Genomic DNA, 21,021 nt, shown 5'->3' on the forward strand with positions numbered 1-21,021 from the left:
TTTAGCGATTTTTTGTATTTTATTTAGATTTTTTCATTCTTTGTTTTTTTATTTTTTACATGCATTTTACATTCGTACGTTTTTGTAGCTAGTTTCGAATTTTACTGTTATTGATACTATCGTTAACGTATGTATGTATATATCAGCATTTAATAGCGGAACTTTGCGTACAATGCAAATTGGAGTTTTTTCGGTTTGATTAGTTAGTGGCAATGTGAAAAATATTACTGCTAGATTATATGTGGTTATAATAATAAACATTTAGTACACAATTAATATGGTATTATTACTATTTGCCTCAAACTATACACACACTTTGTAAAAAGAATATAAAGGGAACAGATTTTCGAATTTTTGTTGAAGTAGAGAAATAAAAAATAGTTGTTAAATAGTATACTTTATAAGTAAAATAAAAATAGTATTTGTATTGTTTTTGTGCCACCTCGAAACTTTTTTCGAATTCTTATCCAATTCCATATCAAAAATTACCAGAGTTCCTAAAAAATTTCTTCTATGCAGTTAGGACCATTTAAAAATAAGTGATGTCAATAGCCTAAACTCACTTTTTCCACAGTATTTTTCGCTCATGCATTTCCAGGTATTTAGAAAGGGTCATCCCTTACGCAAAGATACGCTTACGCCGCACAGTGTACCCTTTTACAATTTTAGCGTGCCAAAAGTCGTAACTATGCAACGAATGCATGTGTGTGATGTTGAAATTTTGCACTTAATTTAACACCCAAAACCTGCCCGCTGGATCCGCCACTAAAAGCGCCACACTTAAGCCGCCACTTGCCCATTATGATACTTAGTGCATTAAGATCATGTTTCCATTCCATGGCCATCCTTAATGTACATTTGTCACAATCAAGTGTTTTAATAGCTACCTGACTATCATAGAAGATAGCTAGAGAGAGCGGGAATGATCGATCAGCCAATGGTATGACGAAGAGTGCCACACAGCTGCTGCGGAAAAATATGCAGCATACAAAGCTACCAAGCAGCCAATTGCGACACGCGCGATAGTTGAGCGATGCTGGGAAAAAAGAAGGTTAGTCTTTTTCAAGAGGAGGGAATAAAGGTAGAAAGGCGTAAGTGCGGGAGATGCTGGCTGACAGGAATGCGGTTCGAAAACTCCTTCAAAAGAGACAGAAACAAAATGGTTTTAAGATCGGAGATAGCTCCTGCAAAGATGACGATCGTGCGGTAAATGAAGAAGAACCCAACGAAGTTCACGTCCTTCCACTCGACCCAGACGGGGTGAGAATAGCAATAATGCGGCTTAGAAACATCAAAACTCCTAAAACAGACGGCTGAGCTGATGAATAAAGGCTCGATGATCGGAATCTCAGTTTGATAGCATAAAGGAAAGCTGCCTCTAAGAAGCCATGTCTAATTTTGGTATCCCCGCAAGACTAAACGGCTGTTTTGAGTGACGTTGAGCAAAACCTTCAGCTCCGTGCAAATTGATAAGAACTTCTCTGCATCGTTTGAGATCAAACAAGGTTTTAGACAAGGCGATTCACTCTGATGCTGGAAAGCTATTGAATATCAGAGCACTTTATCGATGAACAAAAATTACGCCTTACAAATCTCTAATCATGCGCATTCTTCTATATGGCGTAGAAACATGGACGACGGGTATAAGAGAATATGGAATGAGGAACTGTATGAACTTTTTAATACATAGTTAAGCGCATAAAAATACAACGATTGCGCTGTCTTGGACATGTTGTACGCATAGATGACGATGGTGCAGTGAAAATATCCTTGGGAAGACAACAAAATAAAGGACGTTCACGAACACAATGTAATCACAGAACTCTTTTGTCTCGGCACAAACCGACGAACTGCTGTAGAGCCAAACAAGAAGAAGAACAGGGGAGCTATTTAAAAACATGCCAAGAAAAAATATAGCGAAAAAATATGATTAGATAAACGATCTCATTGTACTAGAAATTTTTTTAGGGAAGTACAATTTTTTTCGGAATTCATGATGATGCCACGTTTATGCTCCTTCTAGTTAAGGAAAAGAAAGAAAAATTCAAATTAAATTAAATTGAAATAACTATTGCACCATGTGTGTGTATATATGTATATTGTTTTTTTTTTGAAATCTTTGTATGTTTTATGTTATTGCAATTTTTGATTTTATATGCAGGTTATATGTACATACATATAGCGATTGTATAAAGGTTTTACTGACTACTAATATGAATTGATCATCTTTGTGTGAAATTAGACGATGTTTCTATGAACTCTATGTATATGTACTCGTATGTGTATGTATGCATGCATCTTAGGTGATGATTTAAACTGTTAACCTATTTAAATAGTAATTTACGTACTTTCTATAATACATACGAAATATTTATGAGTGCGGAGTCAAATGCCGTTAATTTGAACAAATATTTGCAGTCACTTGAAATAAGTGTTTGAACTTTGATTCGCCATTTGTTGTATTTATTCTATTTTCGTTACTATGTATGTATGTATGTATGTATTTATGCATTTAGTTTGACGGGGATCAGGCATACAAAAAACTCGAAACACTGCGAATACATATTTCTTTTTCGACTTATGTACAAGTACATATGTCTATCCGCATTCGTATGCCATGTGCTTGAATTTCGTGAAAGCCCGCATTGTTAATACATATTTACATATGTATGTATATAGTTTGTTTCTGTATATATATTTTTTTTTAATATTTCGAACAAATGCATTTTTTCTATGTACGAGTACTTGTTTATTTGTATGTATTTAGTAGTGAGTAGAAAAATAATCTCCGTAGTTTTGGTGATGCTTTAAATGCTTTTGTTTTTTATTTAATTTTAATTATTTTCTGATGTTTGCTTTTTTATTTCGCTTAGTTTGCTAACTTACAAAAAATAGATTTCTGTATATGTATGTATGTATTTTTTGTTATTGTTTGTTCTTTTTTCTTAGTTGTATGAACTTGAATTGAACTATATGTTTACTGCAAAATTTGTATTTTTTTTAAGTATTGTATCTTGTATTTGTTGTTTATTGTTTATTCGTTCAATGCTTATTTATTTATTTACGATGTGTGTATTTATATATAGCACATACTTATGTAAATGGTTGTAATGGGGATGCTTGTATTGTTGGTTTTTTTTTTGTTGCACATTTGTAACTATTTTTTTAAACTATTTTATTGCACGCATGTACATACTTTATTGTGTTTAACTGCAACGTTTTTTTTTTATTAATACTTACATATGCATGCATGTACTTTCATTTGTTGCTGTAACCACTTAGCTAATACATACTTTCACGAAATAATACAAGTAGTTGGCATGTCTAAATGCATTTTATTTGATGAATAGCGAAATACATTGAGTCACATTGTCAGATTGGATGCCGTTACCTCAGCTTGTTTGTTTATGATGCTGAAAACTAAAATGCTTGTGGTAGTAGTTGCGTGTGTGTTTTGTACATTTTTTTTTTGTTGATTTGCAAGCGATTTACGCCTAAGTATTGCCAATAAATTGCAAAAGGTGTATGTATGTGTGTATGTAATGGGAAGGTTTGCGATTGAAACATAAAAACCTAGCAAAAAAGTAGCAAATTGTGTATATGTTAAAATAGCCTTTTACTCCTTGCAAGCTTGTAATGAATTACATGAAAGTTATCAAACGTCATAGAGCTTTGATAGAGATTTGCAAACGAACAAAAACCCTTACGATTTACTTGTGGCCATTTTCATGGTGACGAGCTAACAACTCTCGTTCGGGTTTCAGTAAAAGTAAATCAAGTTAACTATCGAACGCCACTGAACAAAGAGCTTTTTTCAAAAGCGAAGTATCAGATCAATAATTTGAAGAAAATATTTTGGTGTGCGTTGACAATACTAACAATACTTTTATTTTCCTACGTGTAGTTTTATATATTGGCTGTAATCAATACTTTTGGTGGTGCCTTTTGGAGACTTATCGATACGTTTCTATAAACATACAAAAAGATTTTAATGTCATGCCTTCACCGCACAGAAGTTGTCTTAATGAGCCAAAGGTATTTTGTTACATTTATGGTGAATACACAGTTAAAAGCAAGGCGAATTAATATAAGGTGATAGCAGGAGTACAAAAACAAAAATTTACATATATTTTGTTTTTGCTTTGGCGGCATAAACTGTCAAAATCTGTAAGAGTGTGTGTAGAAATTCAAACAAAATTTTTCAATTTGATATCAGAAGCCGTGCGGCGAAACACATACACAAAATCAGCTGAGCTAGTAACACCACCTTATATTAATTCGCCTTGGTTAAAAGGTTTCTAAAACCTATAATCGATTTCATAAAAACATCTTTTTTTCCTACTTCAAATCCAAACTTTTGGAATACAGACCTTGGATAGCATAAACTGTTTGCAAACTGTGCTGTGAGCATTTGAAACAGTGAGTCAGTGGTCAAAGAAGCCATATGTGGTTCGGAGTGCCACATCATTCGAAGAAATCTTCAAGGAGGTGTGCAGTGACCGTAATTTCAAAGAAATAACCTCTACACAGCCAAAACATGTTACCCAAGAAGAATTTAATGCATTGATAAGGGGCATATAACTATTTGAATAATCTATAGAAGTAATGGCTTCTAGATTGAAAGAAGACACTTGTTGGCGTCAAGTACAAAAGTGATGTTCTAAATATCGTACAAGAGAGCAAGGCCTGCTAAAACTTTTTTCTTCAGAAAATTATATTCTATTTTGTTGAGATATGCAGGACCTTATTCACAAAACGGATTTGCAGAATGTCGTAAATCTACTTTTAGTTTCAACAGATAAAAATATATTGCCCTACTTGCATACAAAACTGACCCTTATGAAAAAATTAGATAAGATGTTAGCCAAAAATAGGAAATGAGACAATTTCCGGGTCTAAGCGCAGAAAAATATAAATATAAGCAAGAAAGAATTCTCGATGGCCCTCAGATATGAACCTTAATAAAGGATTCTGATTTCTTGAGTTTAATGAACGATTCGGAACGTTCTGTGTGAGCTTTGTGTTTTTAAATAAAATTACTAAAAATGTTCTGAGAAAATACGAGTTTAAGCCAAATAACTAATCCAAAATTGTAAACAAAATTTTGGAGAGCTTTAAAACTCTAGGATATAATATCGCCAGAGAATCTTGGATCTTAGTGGGATGAACAAGGAGAGCGGTTTCACCAGAACCGGTTTGACATGGATAGCGGGGCTCCAAGGTCGATGTGACCATCGTATGGTGGCTGACTACTGCTGGGGATACATTGTGGTTTTTTCACTATATCACATACACAAAAGCCGCGAAAAAGAATGTTTTTATATACATATGTACGTAATAACGTAATAAATGCAGTTTTTGATGCAAATTTGTGTTTTCGCGTAAAATTCAAAATCTACAAAACTACACGTAGGAAATGAAATTTTTTTCTATACATGTCTTTTAAGTGACAGTAAATTTGAGGCCTAGGGAGGAGACAATTTAAAATGCATGTCATTTTTAAAACAATCGAATAAAATACTTAAGGTATCGTTAGAAAGTACTGAACTGATGCCGAAATAGGACCTGAACTAGTCCTGAAATTGTCCCGAACACTCATAATTATTATGAAATAACTTTTATAATTTAAAACTCAAAATAATAGTTATCGATGACTTTAAAAATGCTCCTCACTCATAATTATTAACTATCAAAATACTTTTAAAATTCTTACAAAATAATTATTATTCTGGGTCGCTGAGTTTTTTTACTTTAAAACAATACTGCTGTGTAAAAGATTGAGAAATTTTGAAGGACGCATATGATTAAAAAGCTTAGAGGTTTAGCCGCGAGTAGACTTTTTCGCTTAAGGCCCAAAATTTTTAGTTATGAGCGAATTTTGTGTTGTCAATAAAAAAAAAAATTAAAGGGAGTGATAGTGTGATGAGTCAATTTTAGAGATTTTGTGCGGAGATTGTCAGTTTAATGCGTAGTTACTTTATCATGCACATGAAATTTTAGAGTTGTGGATTTTTGCGTACAAATGCATATACATAGTGTGCAATGAGCTGGTTATGTATAGTGTGTATATCTTCGATTCTATTTGTATTTTATTTGCAGGACTTCTGTTTGATTCGCTCCACTCAAAATTGTACATGGCATCTCTGGTTTAGATTTTGTTGTATGTAGTTCATTCATGAATGTTGTTTTTTTTTTTGTCTTGCTGTGATGTAAATGTTTATATTAATTTCATACTTAAATTAACATTTTTATGCGTATGCAGTTAAACCTTAAAATATCAATATTTTTATTTTTGTTGCATGTTTGTATGCATACAATAATAATTTTACAATATATGTAAGTGTAGTCTTAGCATTTCTACAAAAATGTAACTCAATTACTTCAGTGTTTTTTTTATAACTTAAATCTAGTATTTGCGTATCTCTTAATATATATATGTACATACATATTTGGTTCTATATATATGTATGTATGTGTATTTTCAGCGCTTACACTAAATTCGCGCTGAACTTTACTTAACATTAATATTTAATATTTTGTTTGATAACAAAAAAAAAAAACGTAAAAGAAATGCAGATAAAAAAATCTAACAAAATGTGAAGTGTAAAAATTAGTAGAAAATATAGTAAATTATAGTTAAAAAATTGCACATTATACTTTTTTTACAAGTTTGCTACACATTAACAAAAACAAAGTTTTTGCCTCAGTTTTACTTTATATTTATGTTTAGGCTGTATGCTTATGCATACATATTAGGGTGGTCCTTAAAAATATTAACATATAAATCTAAAAAATTTTTAAAATTTAAAAATTAAAAAAAATTTTAACGACGCTACTAGGATTGAAAAAATTTTGACTGACAATCGTCAAAAATTTCACTTATTATTGAAACTTATTCGTATGGAGTCATAAACTCGCTTAAAGTAAACATTTTGTTAAATTTTTGCGCTTAAAAAAATTAGACTTTTTCAAACCCTGCTCGCGACCCCTAATTTTTTTTTTTAATTTTTAAATTTTCGTGGATTTTTTTTACGTAGAACAAAATAAAGGCGTTGCCCATAATGTTGATATTTTTCAGGACCACCCTAATAAAAATGTATATACGTACTTATACATCTTTGCTATTTTCTTTCTATCAGTTTTTCATAATAATTTTTTTTCCTTTAACCTATACACCTTTTTTAGCGCACTCTCTCTCACATTTTGCGTAGCTATTTGCCTTGTTGTTTGAATTTTTTTTTTTTACCCAGAAAAGATCACAGATCCTCTAAAATAATTTAAATACAAAACTATTAAATTATTTTAGCTTTTCGCTTCTTTAAATAATGCTCGCACATACATACATACAATGTGTGTGTGTATGTGTGCAAGTATGCATATGTACATATGTATGTATGTATGTATGTATCTATGTACATAAATGCGCGGAAATCCGCCTACAATTGTTTGCGCGTTCTTTTCCAAATGAGTTGTTGTTCGTGTTATTTGTGACACAATTAAGTACATATTTTCTATAATTTCATCGGCATAAATATACATATAAATAATTATGTACATATGTATGCTTGTGTTCATTTTCGTGATTTTGTTTTTTTTTTTTTTCTTTTTCCTAACTTCATACATATTTTAAATAAATATTTTGTACATCAAAATTGCTATTAAACGGTTTCAGTTATTACTAGTTGTTGTTGTTGTTGTTGTTATTATTATCTGCGTTCACTTGCAGACGGAATGCTTTTTTTCTTTTCTTTCGTGTAATTTTGTGCGATTTGCTCTAAACCATCAATCTTAACTCTATTCAATCTCACCGGCTTCCATATTGCAAAACTTTCCAAAGAAAAAAGTATTCCAATTAGATGTATGAAAGAATCTAATTTCTGCCACTTTTTTCTACCGTCAGATTTTGTATTTCACCTCCTCCTCCTCCTCCTACCATCGTTGTTTAAGGCTCAGCAGGACATTTGGTAAACATTCAGAGAAACTTCAAACTGCGTAGACATTGACGCCACCAACTAATATGCGATACACCTTTGATACGAGTATGTATGTATGTATGTATGTAGGTGCGCGCATGCCAGTTGATGACTTCAATATAACGCAGTTCATGGGTGCGAAGTTTCTTTGAAAATTTACCAAAAGTCCTTGTACGAACCTCAGGAACCTTGTATCGTATTATTCTGGCCATTGTTACCGCTACCGCTGCCGGCATTGACATTCTGCGCCGACACTTCGGACTTGACGCGACGTGCAATGTGCGAGCGTGTGTGCTTGCGCAAATGATCTTTGCGGTAGAAACCTGGAAATATAAAAATTTGGCAAGTTGACAAAAAATATTACTAGCATTTTTTTCTTAAAAAAAAAATTCCTCTTCCATATGATCGGGACAGTCAAAATTGAGTTCATTAAAGTACATACACACCTAAATTAGAAATAAAAAATAAAAAATCAACGAAAAATCTATTTCGAAAACATGCATATCGAGGCTCTAACCGCAAAAGTTGCGGAAACGAATTGTTTCCAAAATTTCTACATATTCTAAGAGCATTTCTGTATTAAAAGGAAAAATTTGAAAAAAAAATTTCACTCAAGTTATTTTTGCAATTAGGGATCAATTTGTACATTAGACTGGTTCGAAAAAAATCGACTATCTTTTTATTTAATCCCGCTCATCGCGAATTTCTATTTTCCATATAAATAACATAGGAAAAAATTGTTTCAATTTTGAAATTTCATAATTCGTGTTTAAGTCCACGTATCGGAATGAACGATATATAGTACAGAGTGTCCTGGCCCACCTCCTCTAAAATGGAGGACAAGTTTTTTTTTTTAAACGCAAAAGTATGACATACCGAATCGGCGATGCGCTATTTTTTGGTGACACCACTAACTTCGATTTTAAAGTAAATTTTTTTAAATTAGCCGTACCTGTTTTTACTACAGACTCAGATTTCGAGGATAAAAATATATAACTTTTGTTTGTGTGAAAATTTTTTCTCGGGAGTGCCTTTTTCAACCTCTAACTGAAAATGTTTGTATTGGAAAACGAAAAAATATAAATAATTTGGTCGTATTACCGATATCCGGTTTCCAATGGAAGTGGGTTAAACAGACCGAAAGTGCATTATTTTAACCGGAAGTCCATTCCATAAAAAAGTTTCCGACAAAATTTATGTATTTTTGTCCGCAGAATCCGAATCTATGGTAAAAACATGTAAGTATGTCCTATTTAAAAAAAAAAATGAACTTCCGGTCAGCTTAACCCTCATCCGAGCGAAACCGGAATGGTGATTTACATTTTTTTCTTTTTCCAATAAAAACGTTTTCGTCTATTTTAGATGTTCAGGACGTGTTGAAGTTTGAAGGTCATTTAGAGGTTGAAAAATGCAGTTCGAAGAAAAAGGTTTCAAATAAAAGTTACGTATTTTTATCATCAGAATGCGAAATTGTAGTAAAAACAAGTATGTCTAATAAAAAAATTAGACTACCGGCCAGTTTAACCAACTTTCGGTGGAAACCGGAAATCGACAATACCTCCAAAAGATAGAGAATCCCCGATTTGATAAGTCATACTTTTGCGTTTCTCAATTAAAAAACATCTCCCGCCATTTTAGTGCGGGACGTGGTCTAGAACACCCTGTATACATATGTATTTTTGATGGAAATTGAAAGGTTCTCCAAAAGTTATTGAAAGTTAAATTACGTTGGAAGTTTCTCAAACCACCATATTTATACCGAAATTCAACTGTCCACTTACCTTTTCCACACTCGACGCAAACATGCTTCTTCTCGCCGGAATGTATGACAATATGCAATGTTAATTGCTCCTTGCGCTTGAATGATTTCATGCAAATCTGTAAAAAAAAAAAAATTGAAAAAGTTACTCTTAATGCTATACATTTGCTTAGCGCTTTGCTTCAGTCGAACTTACATTGCACACATGTGGTCGATCCGGTATGTGTGACAATTTGTGACGAGTCAAATGATCCTTACGCTTCAAAGCCGCATTACAGATATCGCAAACGAATCGTCGTTCCACTGCATGCGAGATGACATGCTGTTCGATTAGACTACGATCCGGATAGGCCATCTGACATTCGGGGCAACAATATAGCGTAGAGCCATCCAATGCTTTGATCTCACGAATCTCACCCGGTTTAGGGCGTGGCTTCTTCTCCTTTGGTGGCTTCTTCTTTCTGGTCTTTTTGCCAGTGGTCGTAGTAGTACCACCGGTTGAGGTAGTCGTGGCGCCAGTCGGTGCACTGCTTGTTACAGCATTACCATTCGTGACCGTAACATTAGCGCTGGCGGGTTGCACATTCTGGGCTTGTCCATTAACATTTGCATTTTGGGCATTACCATTTATGCCCGGATGTAGTGATGTACCATTATTGGTGGCATCTGTCATATTGGTCATATGACCGCCATGATCCATGCCAACAATACCGCCATTGTGATGGGTGGCGCCGTTTGCCTGTTGATTGGACGGTGGGGCGAGTGAGACGCCGCCAAGTGCAAGACTTAAATTGGTGCCATTCTTGAGGACGTCACCCTTAAAACCCGATGGTGACGTATCCAAATTGCCCAAATTCAAATTCCCTGAGTTGATTTGTGAGCCGACAATACCTGAGGATTCCTTTTTTATTGTTTCGGAATATTTGAGGAAGTGCTGTATTGAGATTGGCAGTGTTGCTGAGAGCAAATGCGATGAGTAGTCAACGGTGTTGGCAGTATTGGCCAATGTTTGCCATGACTGATTGACATTTTGTAATATTTGTTGATTCAGAACTGAAAGTATACAATTTACGTAGAGGATAAATAGTCAGTTATGGGATTGATTAAAGGCTATGTACTAAATTTATGTTATGTTATGTTACTTATGTTCTTAAATTTGTTATAAGTAGGAAATGAAGTTTTAGTAAGCATCCCTATTAAATGAAAGTACATAAATATACAGTGACTCAAACAAGCGACCACGTGTTGATTTTTTAAGTATTCGTAATGTTTTTCGGGCTAATTGTTTTTTGTTATTTTTATAAAAAATATAGGAAAGTTCAACAAATTTTCATCGAAATTTCAACTTTTTAATCTGAATATTTAGAAAAATTTGGGTATGCAGTTCTATAGCCTATATAATATTGCAGTGCAAGTTTCAACCGGTTTAAAAATTGCTTTGAATTCTGAAATTTTTTTTTTTTTTGGTACTTCATGTGTGGTTTTTCTTTTGTATATAACAAGTGCAATTTACAAGAACTGGCGCATTTTATTTTATAAAAAAATCCTGCTTATATGAAAAAATTGCAAAAATCCGTCACCAAAAAAAAAAATCTTCTCAAAAATCAACGGGATTTTTAAGCCGTTGGAAAATTGCACTTCACTAGACCGAAATTGTATGGGCTATAAGACTGCATACCCAAAAACGTTCTAAGGATTCAGATATTAAAGTTGAAATTTTTATGAAAATTTTTTGAATTTTCTTAAATGTTTTTTAAAATTTGAAACTGTGATTTCTATGGTTTTGGTTAAAGATTGGACAATATTTTTATAGAAAAATGACCAGAAAATTTAACTCGAAAAACTTTACGAATATTAAAAAAAAAATCAGTACGTGGTGACTTGTTTGAGTCACTGAATGTAAGTATGTATACAACTTTTTAACTATTTTAAGACCTTAGATTCAAGTTATAAATAATTGCCATTAATTCTTGATATCAGTTTTCCGGTTTCGCTTCTTGGAGGATCCCTTTAGCCAACTCCATGATGAAAAAGCCCTATATTGAAACTTTTTTTCTCCAACTTTGGCCGCACCTTTTGGATTTCAACCCCACTGTGCGCCGTGTGAAAGAATATCTTATCTGTTCTCACAGTATTAGTTATTTTAGAAGCAGTTTTTCAATACAATAAAGGAACCCGCCCCACAAAATTATGCGGTCTAACAAAAGCCATGTAAATCCAAATTTCTAACTTTGTTCAAAAATGATAAAAATTCAATAAACTTGAATAACGACAATTTGAAGTGTCTACAAAATACGGTTGGGTTTTAAAACGAGTACATTTAGTTGGTATAGCCAATACTGGCCAAGAAAAGGAATAGAAACTCCTTTGCCATCAGTGCAAATTACAAATTCCGAATATCACGGGATTATTTGCCAAGATCCCGGAATTCCGGGATTAAAATTCCTAGTACATACCTATGTATATCGTTTTGTATCATTGACTGATAAATTTATACTACTTCGATACAAGCGTTACTCATACGCCATGGCAAGCTAATAATTTAGGCTGGCAAGTAACAGAGTTGGGGGTAGTGCACTAAATTTTGAATACACTAGTCATTTCACTAGCAGTAAATATATCTATTGGAAGAAATTATATTTTTCACCATTTGTCACCAGCTTAGTGATAGTGGAACATTTCTGCACTACCGCTAAAAGCGTTAGTAATAGTGCTATTTTGTTTCACTATAACTAAATTAAGTGGTAGTGAATAAACTCGCTCCAAACTAAAATAATGCAATACTGAAACAGTCAATATACCTAAGCTGCAAATAAAAATATTTTCACTACCAGGTGTGCCTGAAGTTGAGTCATTAAAAAAAAAATATTCAAACTTGGCTCATATTTGAAAGGTGTATTGATAACGCAAAAAATTTAAATGCTTTAGCAAAAAATAAAACTATGCTATAAACTGTTACCTCCGTCTTCTAATTTAATGAAAAGTTCCACAAAAATTTGTGTTGGATTTGTTTAACTATCAATTTTAGTGAAGAAAAAAATTTTCATTAGGCTGAAGAATTTTTTTTAATTATTCGATTGTTAATTTTAGTGAAAAATTGTTGTATTTCACTATCACTATTTTATGATGAGGCTGATATATTTTGCAATTCACCACTAGAAATCAAAAGTAGTAGTGAAATATCTTGCACTGCCACTAGCTACTAGTGTAAACTGCAAATTTAGTACACTACCCCATCTCTGGCAAGTAATCAAACAAACTTAGGATCGGTCCAAAATCCTCTGAAAGTATGCATTCAAACTAGTCTAATGTACGCATGCATTTTATTAAAATAAACTTAGTGAAATAATTGTAATTTTTAAATATGTGCATCACCTTTTTTACTGCTAACTGGACCTCATGCGTTTATAAGCGAATTCTCATTTATAATATTCCTTCTTAAGAATTGCATATGTTCATCAAAGAAAAAAAAATTCCATCGCGAGGTGCACTATATAATTTGAGGAGTCTGGGAACCTTAACTATGTATTCATAAATGATATATATGGTAAAAATATTTGCGTATGTAGTACATACAGGTCTTCTTCCACATCTCATTCCACATTAGCATAATAAAAAAAAAAACACTAACACAAAGTGAGAAAGAAATATAAAAATGTTTCCCAAAACTTTTCGGCAACCTACCCCAACAACAAAACGGTGGGTAGGGACAAAATCACCCACTGTAGTTTAATCTGTACACGTGTATGCGCACAAAAAGGCAACCCAGACTGCTGGTATCCGAGATTGATTTGACACAACGATGATTTTTCGCCAAGGACATTTGCGGCAGTTATAAACTACGCGCATATGTGTGTGTGTGTGCGAGTGTATACCATGTGGAGAATACGTATAAGTGGCATTTTAATACTTAAAAAACCTTGAAGAAGACAAAGTAGCTATGCATACGTACAAATGTGCAAAGATTCAAATTAAAGCAATTTGACACCACAGATGGAATAAAACATTTTGGGGCAAATATTCTATACATACTTAAATATCGGAAAAATATGACAAAATCTAAAAGAAAAAAATTGAAAACGCCAAAATTTTGAAAAGGTTTTTCTAGATTTACATAGCAATTAAATGGCCTCTTATTCAGCCAAAAAAATTTACAACTGTTGGTAGTAGCGATTTAAAGAGATAGGTAAACATATGCAATGGCGTGACGTTACAAAAGAACAGAAGTGAATTTTGGCTTGGGTTACCAAATTGCGAATTGGGCAAGACTGTTAACTTTCCAAGCTTTCAAATGCAGAAATAATTTTTGTTTAATCAGCTGAACGATCTGACGTGACGTTACCTGACGAACTTATTTTCCGTTACTGTCTAATGTACATACTTACACAGTTACCTACATACGTGTATGGAATTTTAAGGAAGTTTAAATGCTGTAGAGACAAAAAAAAAACATTAAAAAACGTTAGGATACAAGAACAGACAAAATATTTTACCCAAGTCCAGACATAAATTAGCATCAGGGTGAACTGCGAATTTATATTAACTGCTATAAAATGTGTCAAAATTACGCATACCAACGCACCCAATTGGGTATACATATACTCATAATGAACTGGAGTAGGTGACTAAAAGTAATTAAATGTAAGTAGATATGTACATACATATATATGTATATATGCATGTATACTATTTATGTATGCACTATATAGTTATGTAGACACAAAAATGTAGTATGAAATCATGTGTAAAATAATTAAGCGACGCAACGACAGCCGCATTTGCATACTAATAGCAAAACCTACTCTTAATAGCATCCGTCTCCATCTTGCAGGCGCTATAAAAAAGCCGTAGGCATCAAAAAACTGACCCAAACGATGTATGTATGTATGTATGTATGTATGTAGGTTTGACAATGTCTACACGCTCGTTTAATGGATTACGGACACGTCTGAGACTGAGACGAAGGCGGCAGTAATGTCTCTGACGGGCGATTTATCGACTGCCTACTCGGTGGTCATGTAGAAAATTTTGGTAAACCCATTGTACATAATTATTTATGTACATAGGTTCCGTAGGTTACGCAGCGCACGGTTGTTGGGCGGACATGTGACAGTAAAATCGTTAACCATTTTTGCTAACTAACAGCCAACCACGCAGGCAGGCATAAGGTACCGGTTAAAAATAAATGAATAATGATTATGTGTATCCTTGAAGACTCACACATACACACTTATTCGGCAGCAAAAGTTTCGGGTATTCAAAGAAATTGTTCCCAAAATACGTGCATATATTAATACATAGTTGTTAATTTTTTTATCAATAAGTTGCAATGCAGTATTTATTTTAAAACAAATTTTTATATACAGGCAGCCTTGGGGTTAATTGATTCCACGAATAATTAAATAAAAATATAGCAGATCATATGGTGTAATGAGGTGTAATGGCCCTTCATACCTAACCTGGGAGGAGATTCTGTAAACCGTTAGATTCTGTAACCCTGAGAGGCGTGAGAGCCGTGAGATGCCTTGGGTCATGGCAGAAAGAGAGAGAGATAGCTTTGGTAAGACTACTTCCAATTAGGGTCTGTTCTATGTCCGTTTACCACCACCAACCGGAGACAAAAGCATAGGTTAAATACAACGTCTACTTTATAAATCACATCTTATATTTATGCATGATTTTGAAAAAGTCGATGATGATGTTTAACTGTGAGGTGTTGAACATTATTGGTTTAAGGCCTGACTGAAGTTATCAGCGTCTGTTCACCAGCGGATGCGGCTGGAAGTGAGTGTCAGCCTTGACGTAGCGACTCGCTGTACAAATCTGAATCTTTAAAAAAACTCCCCCAACAATGGGTTGTGCCCGCCTTTTACGAATTATTTCCAATGAAAATGTTTTGTTAATTTGAAGATTTTTTCGGCGCGATATGCTTGTAGAATAAATTTGACCACATATTGACCGAGAACAAAGATCACAATTTTTTTGGACTGTCACGCTGTATTAAGGAGCCTTGGCTGTTACAATTCTCGAGAGAAACTACTGCGTAACTCGGAGAGAAGTACTAGCTTTGCTGGAGTGCGTCAAACATTCCCACAATGACCTCTATGGGCAATGTTTCCCAGTTCGGACGGATGATGCTGCGCTAAAGTGACTATTACAGTTCAAGCATTCAGAAATACAGCTAGCCCGTTGGATAGAGAGAGACTGCAGAGCTATGACTTCGCTATTGAGCACCGCAAGGGAAGTATTCACGGAAATGCTCAAGCAATGCCCCGACGATCATGTGGCTTTTGATGCATGAGCTGGATAGGGAGAGACGGCCAAGTAAGGAGCAAATGGCAGCGGAGAGCCCAATCGTAATGGCATACTGAGAACAATGGAATAGCTTAAGAGCTCCGAATGTACTCAAGGAATTCTACAATGGTCCCAGTGGAGGCGTTGGTTGTCGGCAATCGGTAACAGAGTGGATTGCTAACTGAGCGGAGTGTATTGCTAAAGTGCCGAAATCCAGAATTCATGGCAAGATGAAGCAGTGTAACTCGGGTGCACCACTCGAGTGGATTTCCATGGATGTAGCCGGTCCATTTCTAACGAGCAAACTGGATAACAAATACGTTCTTGTGGTTATGGACTACTTTAGCAAATAGCCGGAGGTATACTCGGTTCCAAGCCAGGATGCTAAAACATTATCGGAGAAATTCACCTACAATTTGGTTGCGATACATGGTGTACCTAGAGCTGCGCTCTGACCAGAAAAGAAATTTTGACTAGGCGGTGTTCCAAGAGATGTGCCAGATACATGCCAATCAGAAGTCATGGGGTAACGCTTTAACCGAACCCTGGAAGAGCACTTGGAGAAAGTCGTAGCGGAGAATCAGAAAGATTGGGATGTGCACATACTCTGGCAGTGCATGACACAACGGTTACAACTCCTGCAAAGGTAATCTTCGGCCGTGAACTCCGTTTGCCTAGTAAACTGAAGTTTGAAGTTAGAATTGAAAAAGAGGCGTCCAACATCCTGGAAGAGGAACTGAGAGAGATACATGCTGTCGTGAGACAGCGTACTCAAATTATGAGTGACAAGATGAAGGCCAGGTATGATAAGGCTGCACAATCCTCTACGGAAGAAAGGTTTGTCTCCAAACCAAAAATGGGAAGGCCGAATTAGGTTGTCAAACGGCTCAATGACGTAGTGTATCGAATCCAGACCATTGGGATACCGAAAATAAAAATGAGGATGGTCCCTTTAGAGAGGCTTGCAGAATTTGCGACAGCAAGTGTGTCTGAATAGCAAGAGAATGAGCGAATGTGCGATAGATCTAAAAACGATCTAGAGTTGCCATGAGTGCGAAGCGGCACCAAGTTCAGTTGCGAATGAGCAAGCAACAAGTTCAATTGTAAAAACAGAGATCAATTATGTTAGCAAGTTTTGTAAGGTGTTGTTATTGCTTTAACAAGTATTGTAAAGTGTTTGTTGTACAATAAAGTTAATTGTACTGTAATTTAGTAATTTTGAGCGTTTATTTGACAATCCAGTGATGCGAACCCAAGAAATTTTTGGAAAATTCATCAAGTATTCAAGGATAGTCGTAACAGTATGTATATTAGCCTTAGTCATTTTCCTTGTCTTTGTCTCAATATTCGTCTGCTCATTCGTATTCGTTCTCACATTTGTCTTCGAATTCCTCGATGTATTCGTATTCGTCTTCGCCTTAGTAATCGTCGTGTAATCCGTCTCCGTATTCGTATTCGCCTTCGTCATCCTATTTGTATTAGTCTTTGGCTTAGTATTCGTATTCGCCTTTATATTAGACTACGTATTCGCCTTCGTCTTAGCCTCAGCATTTGTCTTTGGTTTTCCTTTGCCTTAGTTTTAATCCTAAGCCACGGCGTAGCACATATTGATAGTTCACTCTCAATATTAATGTAGGCGCACAGTATACAGTAAACCAGCAATTGACAATATGCTTATTTGAAAATTAATACATGAAATATTGTGCATGTATAGGATTATTTTGTCATTAACCCATAGGCAATGACTGGTGCAAAAGTACCCCAAATGTTTGTTGCTATATTTGAAATGTAAATTTTAACAGCGAAATTCGTAAAAAAAAAATAATAAGACAAAAATAATGTTGATTACTATATGGGAGGTGTTCGTGGTTATAGACAGATTTCACCAAAATTTAATACTAACCTAAATTATACCAAAGGCAACTTCGGCACCGACTTTCGTTAAAATATCTAAATTTTGTTCGAGTTAGCGTGTTTACAAACAGACACGACTGAACCAATTCATTTCGTCATTCTGAATATTTTGATAAATATGTATTTAAGAATATGTGTATATACATTTTATACCNCATGACAAAATGAGACTGTGTTGGTGTGCCCAGCTATGTTTTATACCATTGAAAAACGGCCATGCTTATCTGCACAATATATAACTTTGGGTACATATTTCATAAAATCTTTGGAGGTCTCCACTATAAGAGTGGTATATTTTTAAATTAGAGAGTTCTACCTTTAAGCTAAGTAATACTTGTTTTACCCCCTAATTTATGGGTCCATTTTCCAAAATCAGCCCACCATTATTCACTCAAAGTTGTGTTTGGAACCAGATATGACTTATGTAGGAACTGCATCCGGCTATAATCGCTTACGCTGCAAGCCTAATTTGCTAGGAATTTTGTTTTTCTCGTTGTTTTATTTTATGTGTCTTGAAAATATTTTCCACTATAAGAAAATATTGAAATTGGATTTCATTTGGGTTAAAGAAAACGACAACTGTGATAAAATATCAACCAATACATTCAAATAAATTGTCAAATAAGCATATTTACAATTTTTGTTTTGCCTATCTGGATTACTGTATACTGTGTGTAGGCGGAAATAGGAAGAGAGAGAGAGAGAGAGAGAGAGAAAGAGGGAGAGGGAAGCACTTCTGCAGCATCACAAAAACTTCCGTGACGATCTTTTTAGCTCACCACTACTGTTTTACTTAATTTTTTTTTTTTTTGTAAATGCGGCAACAGTTTTGATAGGAAATTTCCATATTTTAATAATACCTATGTACATAAAAATATGTATGCACAAAAGTACACATAGAGTTATGTACGTACATACATATGTATACTTAACATTTTTATTGCCTTTCGCTGTATAAAGTTCCTGGTTCATTGTTTGCTCTCACACGCATACATACAGCCATAGGTACACACATATACAGACAGAGACCTTCGTATAACTATATTAACAGGTAGTATATATAATTTTCAGATGTTAATTAATTTACCTTCTTCACGGTCACGCTCAATCTTCGGATGTATCTTTCCTTTATGGTCCGCTGAGTTGAGAAAATTCAAATCGGTTTGTGGCTGTGAATATGGTATGGATATATTTTGTCCGTATTGCATTGTATTATTGGCAGCCGAAACTGAAAGTAGACCGAAAAAAAAGAAAAAAAAATTAGCATAAATTAAAGATAATGATAAACTAAGCAAAAGAAGTAAATGAAAATTTGCCAATATGACAAATAAGAAAATCACAGGTGTGAGAGGAAAGTTTGACACTATTACAACACCACAAGCAGACAAGGAATAATTTAATAAAATTTATTACACATTTTGTATAGATGTTCGATTTATGTTTGGTGCGCGCTGTTATTGAGCTGATAACTGGCGCTGCTGCAATCCCGTTCTTAGTTTATAATTTATCTAAAAATTTAACTAACTATGAGTTTATTACTATATTAATCACAAACTGAGTTTTTTTTTTATGCAAAGCATTCACAGATGAGTCTATGCGTGCGATATTTTGTACACCAGCACCACCGTTCAACGAAGCACTGACTGGCTGAGTGAGCGGCTGGTTGGTTGCTTGGTTGGCTGACTGGTTGGCTGGTTGGCTGGCTGGTTGCCTGAGACTCATCAGTCATACACACATACATATATACCTACATGTATATACACATAGCCAGCTGGGATGCCAAACCGCGATTGTGTGTCCCTACAACGCCTCAAACTCAACATTTTGCCGGCTATCTGACGGCGGATGCCGAAAGCTGAAGCAAAATAGGAGACGAAGCAGACAAATTCGTTGGCGGAAGAGATGAAATAGTCAAATAAATGGAAGGGTGAAGGCTACGATGCTTCAATGAGCCACTAGGCAGCATATAAATATGCATATTGAATACCGTGAAAACCAAAATGTTGCGGAACGGGCCCCCAAACACCAAATATTAATTAATTAATTAATTAATCCCAACGGCTTTTTACCCTCCATTCCCGCCCAACCGACACGAGGGGCGCAGTCCGCATGACGTACGGAACGTTTTTTTTTTTTAGTTTTTTCGTGCCGAGTAGTGGAAACAGGAGTTTGTTAAGTGTCGAGATCTAAAACTATTCAGCTACAGAATCAAATTCATCAGCTGATTGGATATGCTAAAGATAGTATTTCAATTATTGAGAGTGGAAATAATAGTTTTCTTTATAGTAAAAATCGAGTCCGATACGTCAAACGTGCTGGAATGACAGTTAAAATCTTGACATAAACCACGGAATGATTCGTTTAGTTCAAAATTAGTTTTGCATGGCTTTAAAAATAGAGGTCGAAAGTGTCTTGACACTCGAGAAGGAACATTAAAATTTACCTCAGCCAGGAGGGCCGGGCTGTTAATCAAGCCTGCCATTAATTTTACGATAAATATTATACCCAGCATTTCTCTACGACTTGCGAGTGTAGGCAAATTTATGAGCTTTAGACGACTTGTGTAAGGGGGGAGATTGTAATCTGAATCCCAGTTAAAATTACGCAATGCAAAAAGCAAGAATTGTTTTTGAATTGATTCAATCCTTTCTGAATGAACTTGGTAGCGGGGATTCCAAACAATAGATCCGTATTCTAGTATAGATCTAACTAAACTGGTAAAAAGAGCTTTTGTAACATAAGGATCTTTGAACTCTTTTGACCATCGCCTTACAAATGCAAAAACGCCTTTGGCTTTATTGACTGTAACATTAATATGATGGTTGAAATTGAGTTTGGAATCCATTGTGATACCAAGATCGACAAAATTGGATACCTGCTCCAGAGAGAGAGAGAGAAACACATAACTTTACATTTTTGAAGGTTTAGTGGCATATAGTTTGCATTACACCAACTAACCACGTTGTTCAGATCCGCTTGTAACAAAGACCTTTCTTCGATAGAGGACAATGTTTTAAAAACTTTCACATCATCGGCATACATTAAAATTTTTGAATGTTTTATTATAGAAGATAATATCAT

The 21,021-nt window shown here is 34.7% G+C and overlaps 1 protein-coding gene across 4 annotated transcripts in view; it reads right to left on the bottom strand.

The window, feature by feature from the left end:
- Nucleotides 1-7,028: 7,028 nt before the first annotated feature.
- Nucleotides 7,029-21,021, bottom strand: part of l(3)neo38 (C2H2-type zinc finger domain-containing lethal (3) neo38) — a 42,700-nt gene continuing 28,707 nt past the window's right edge. For all 4 annotated transcript variants that reach the window (XM_017607953.1, XM_017607966.1, XM_017607959.1 and 1 more), the window contains 4 exons: nucleotides 19,028-19,168; nucleotides 9,929-10,785; nucleotides 9,755-9,851; nucleotides 7,029-8,296 (listed from right to left, as the gene is read on the bottom strand). In XM_017607953.1, the coding sequence (XP_017463442.1) occupies nucleotides 8,154-8,296; nucleotides 9,755-9,851; nucleotides 9,929-10,785; nucleotides 19,028-19,168 (1,238 nt within the window). In that variant the 3' untranslated portion in view covers nucleotides 7,029-8,153. The remainder of the gene's footprint in view (nucleotides 8,297-9,754; nucleotides 9,852-9,928; nucleotides 10,786-19,027; nucleotides 19,169-21,021) is intronic.

This window comes from Rhagoletis zephyria, unplaced genomic scaffold (genome assembly GCF_001687245.7).
Source record: "Rhagoletis zephyria isolate East Lansing unplaced genomic scaffold, Rhagoletis_zephyria_1.1 Rzeph_scaffold_00174, whole genome shotgun sequence".
Classification (NCBI taxonomy): domain Eukaryota; kingdom Metazoa; phylum Arthropoda; class Insecta; order Diptera; family Tephritidae; genus Rhagoletis; species Rhagoletis zephyria.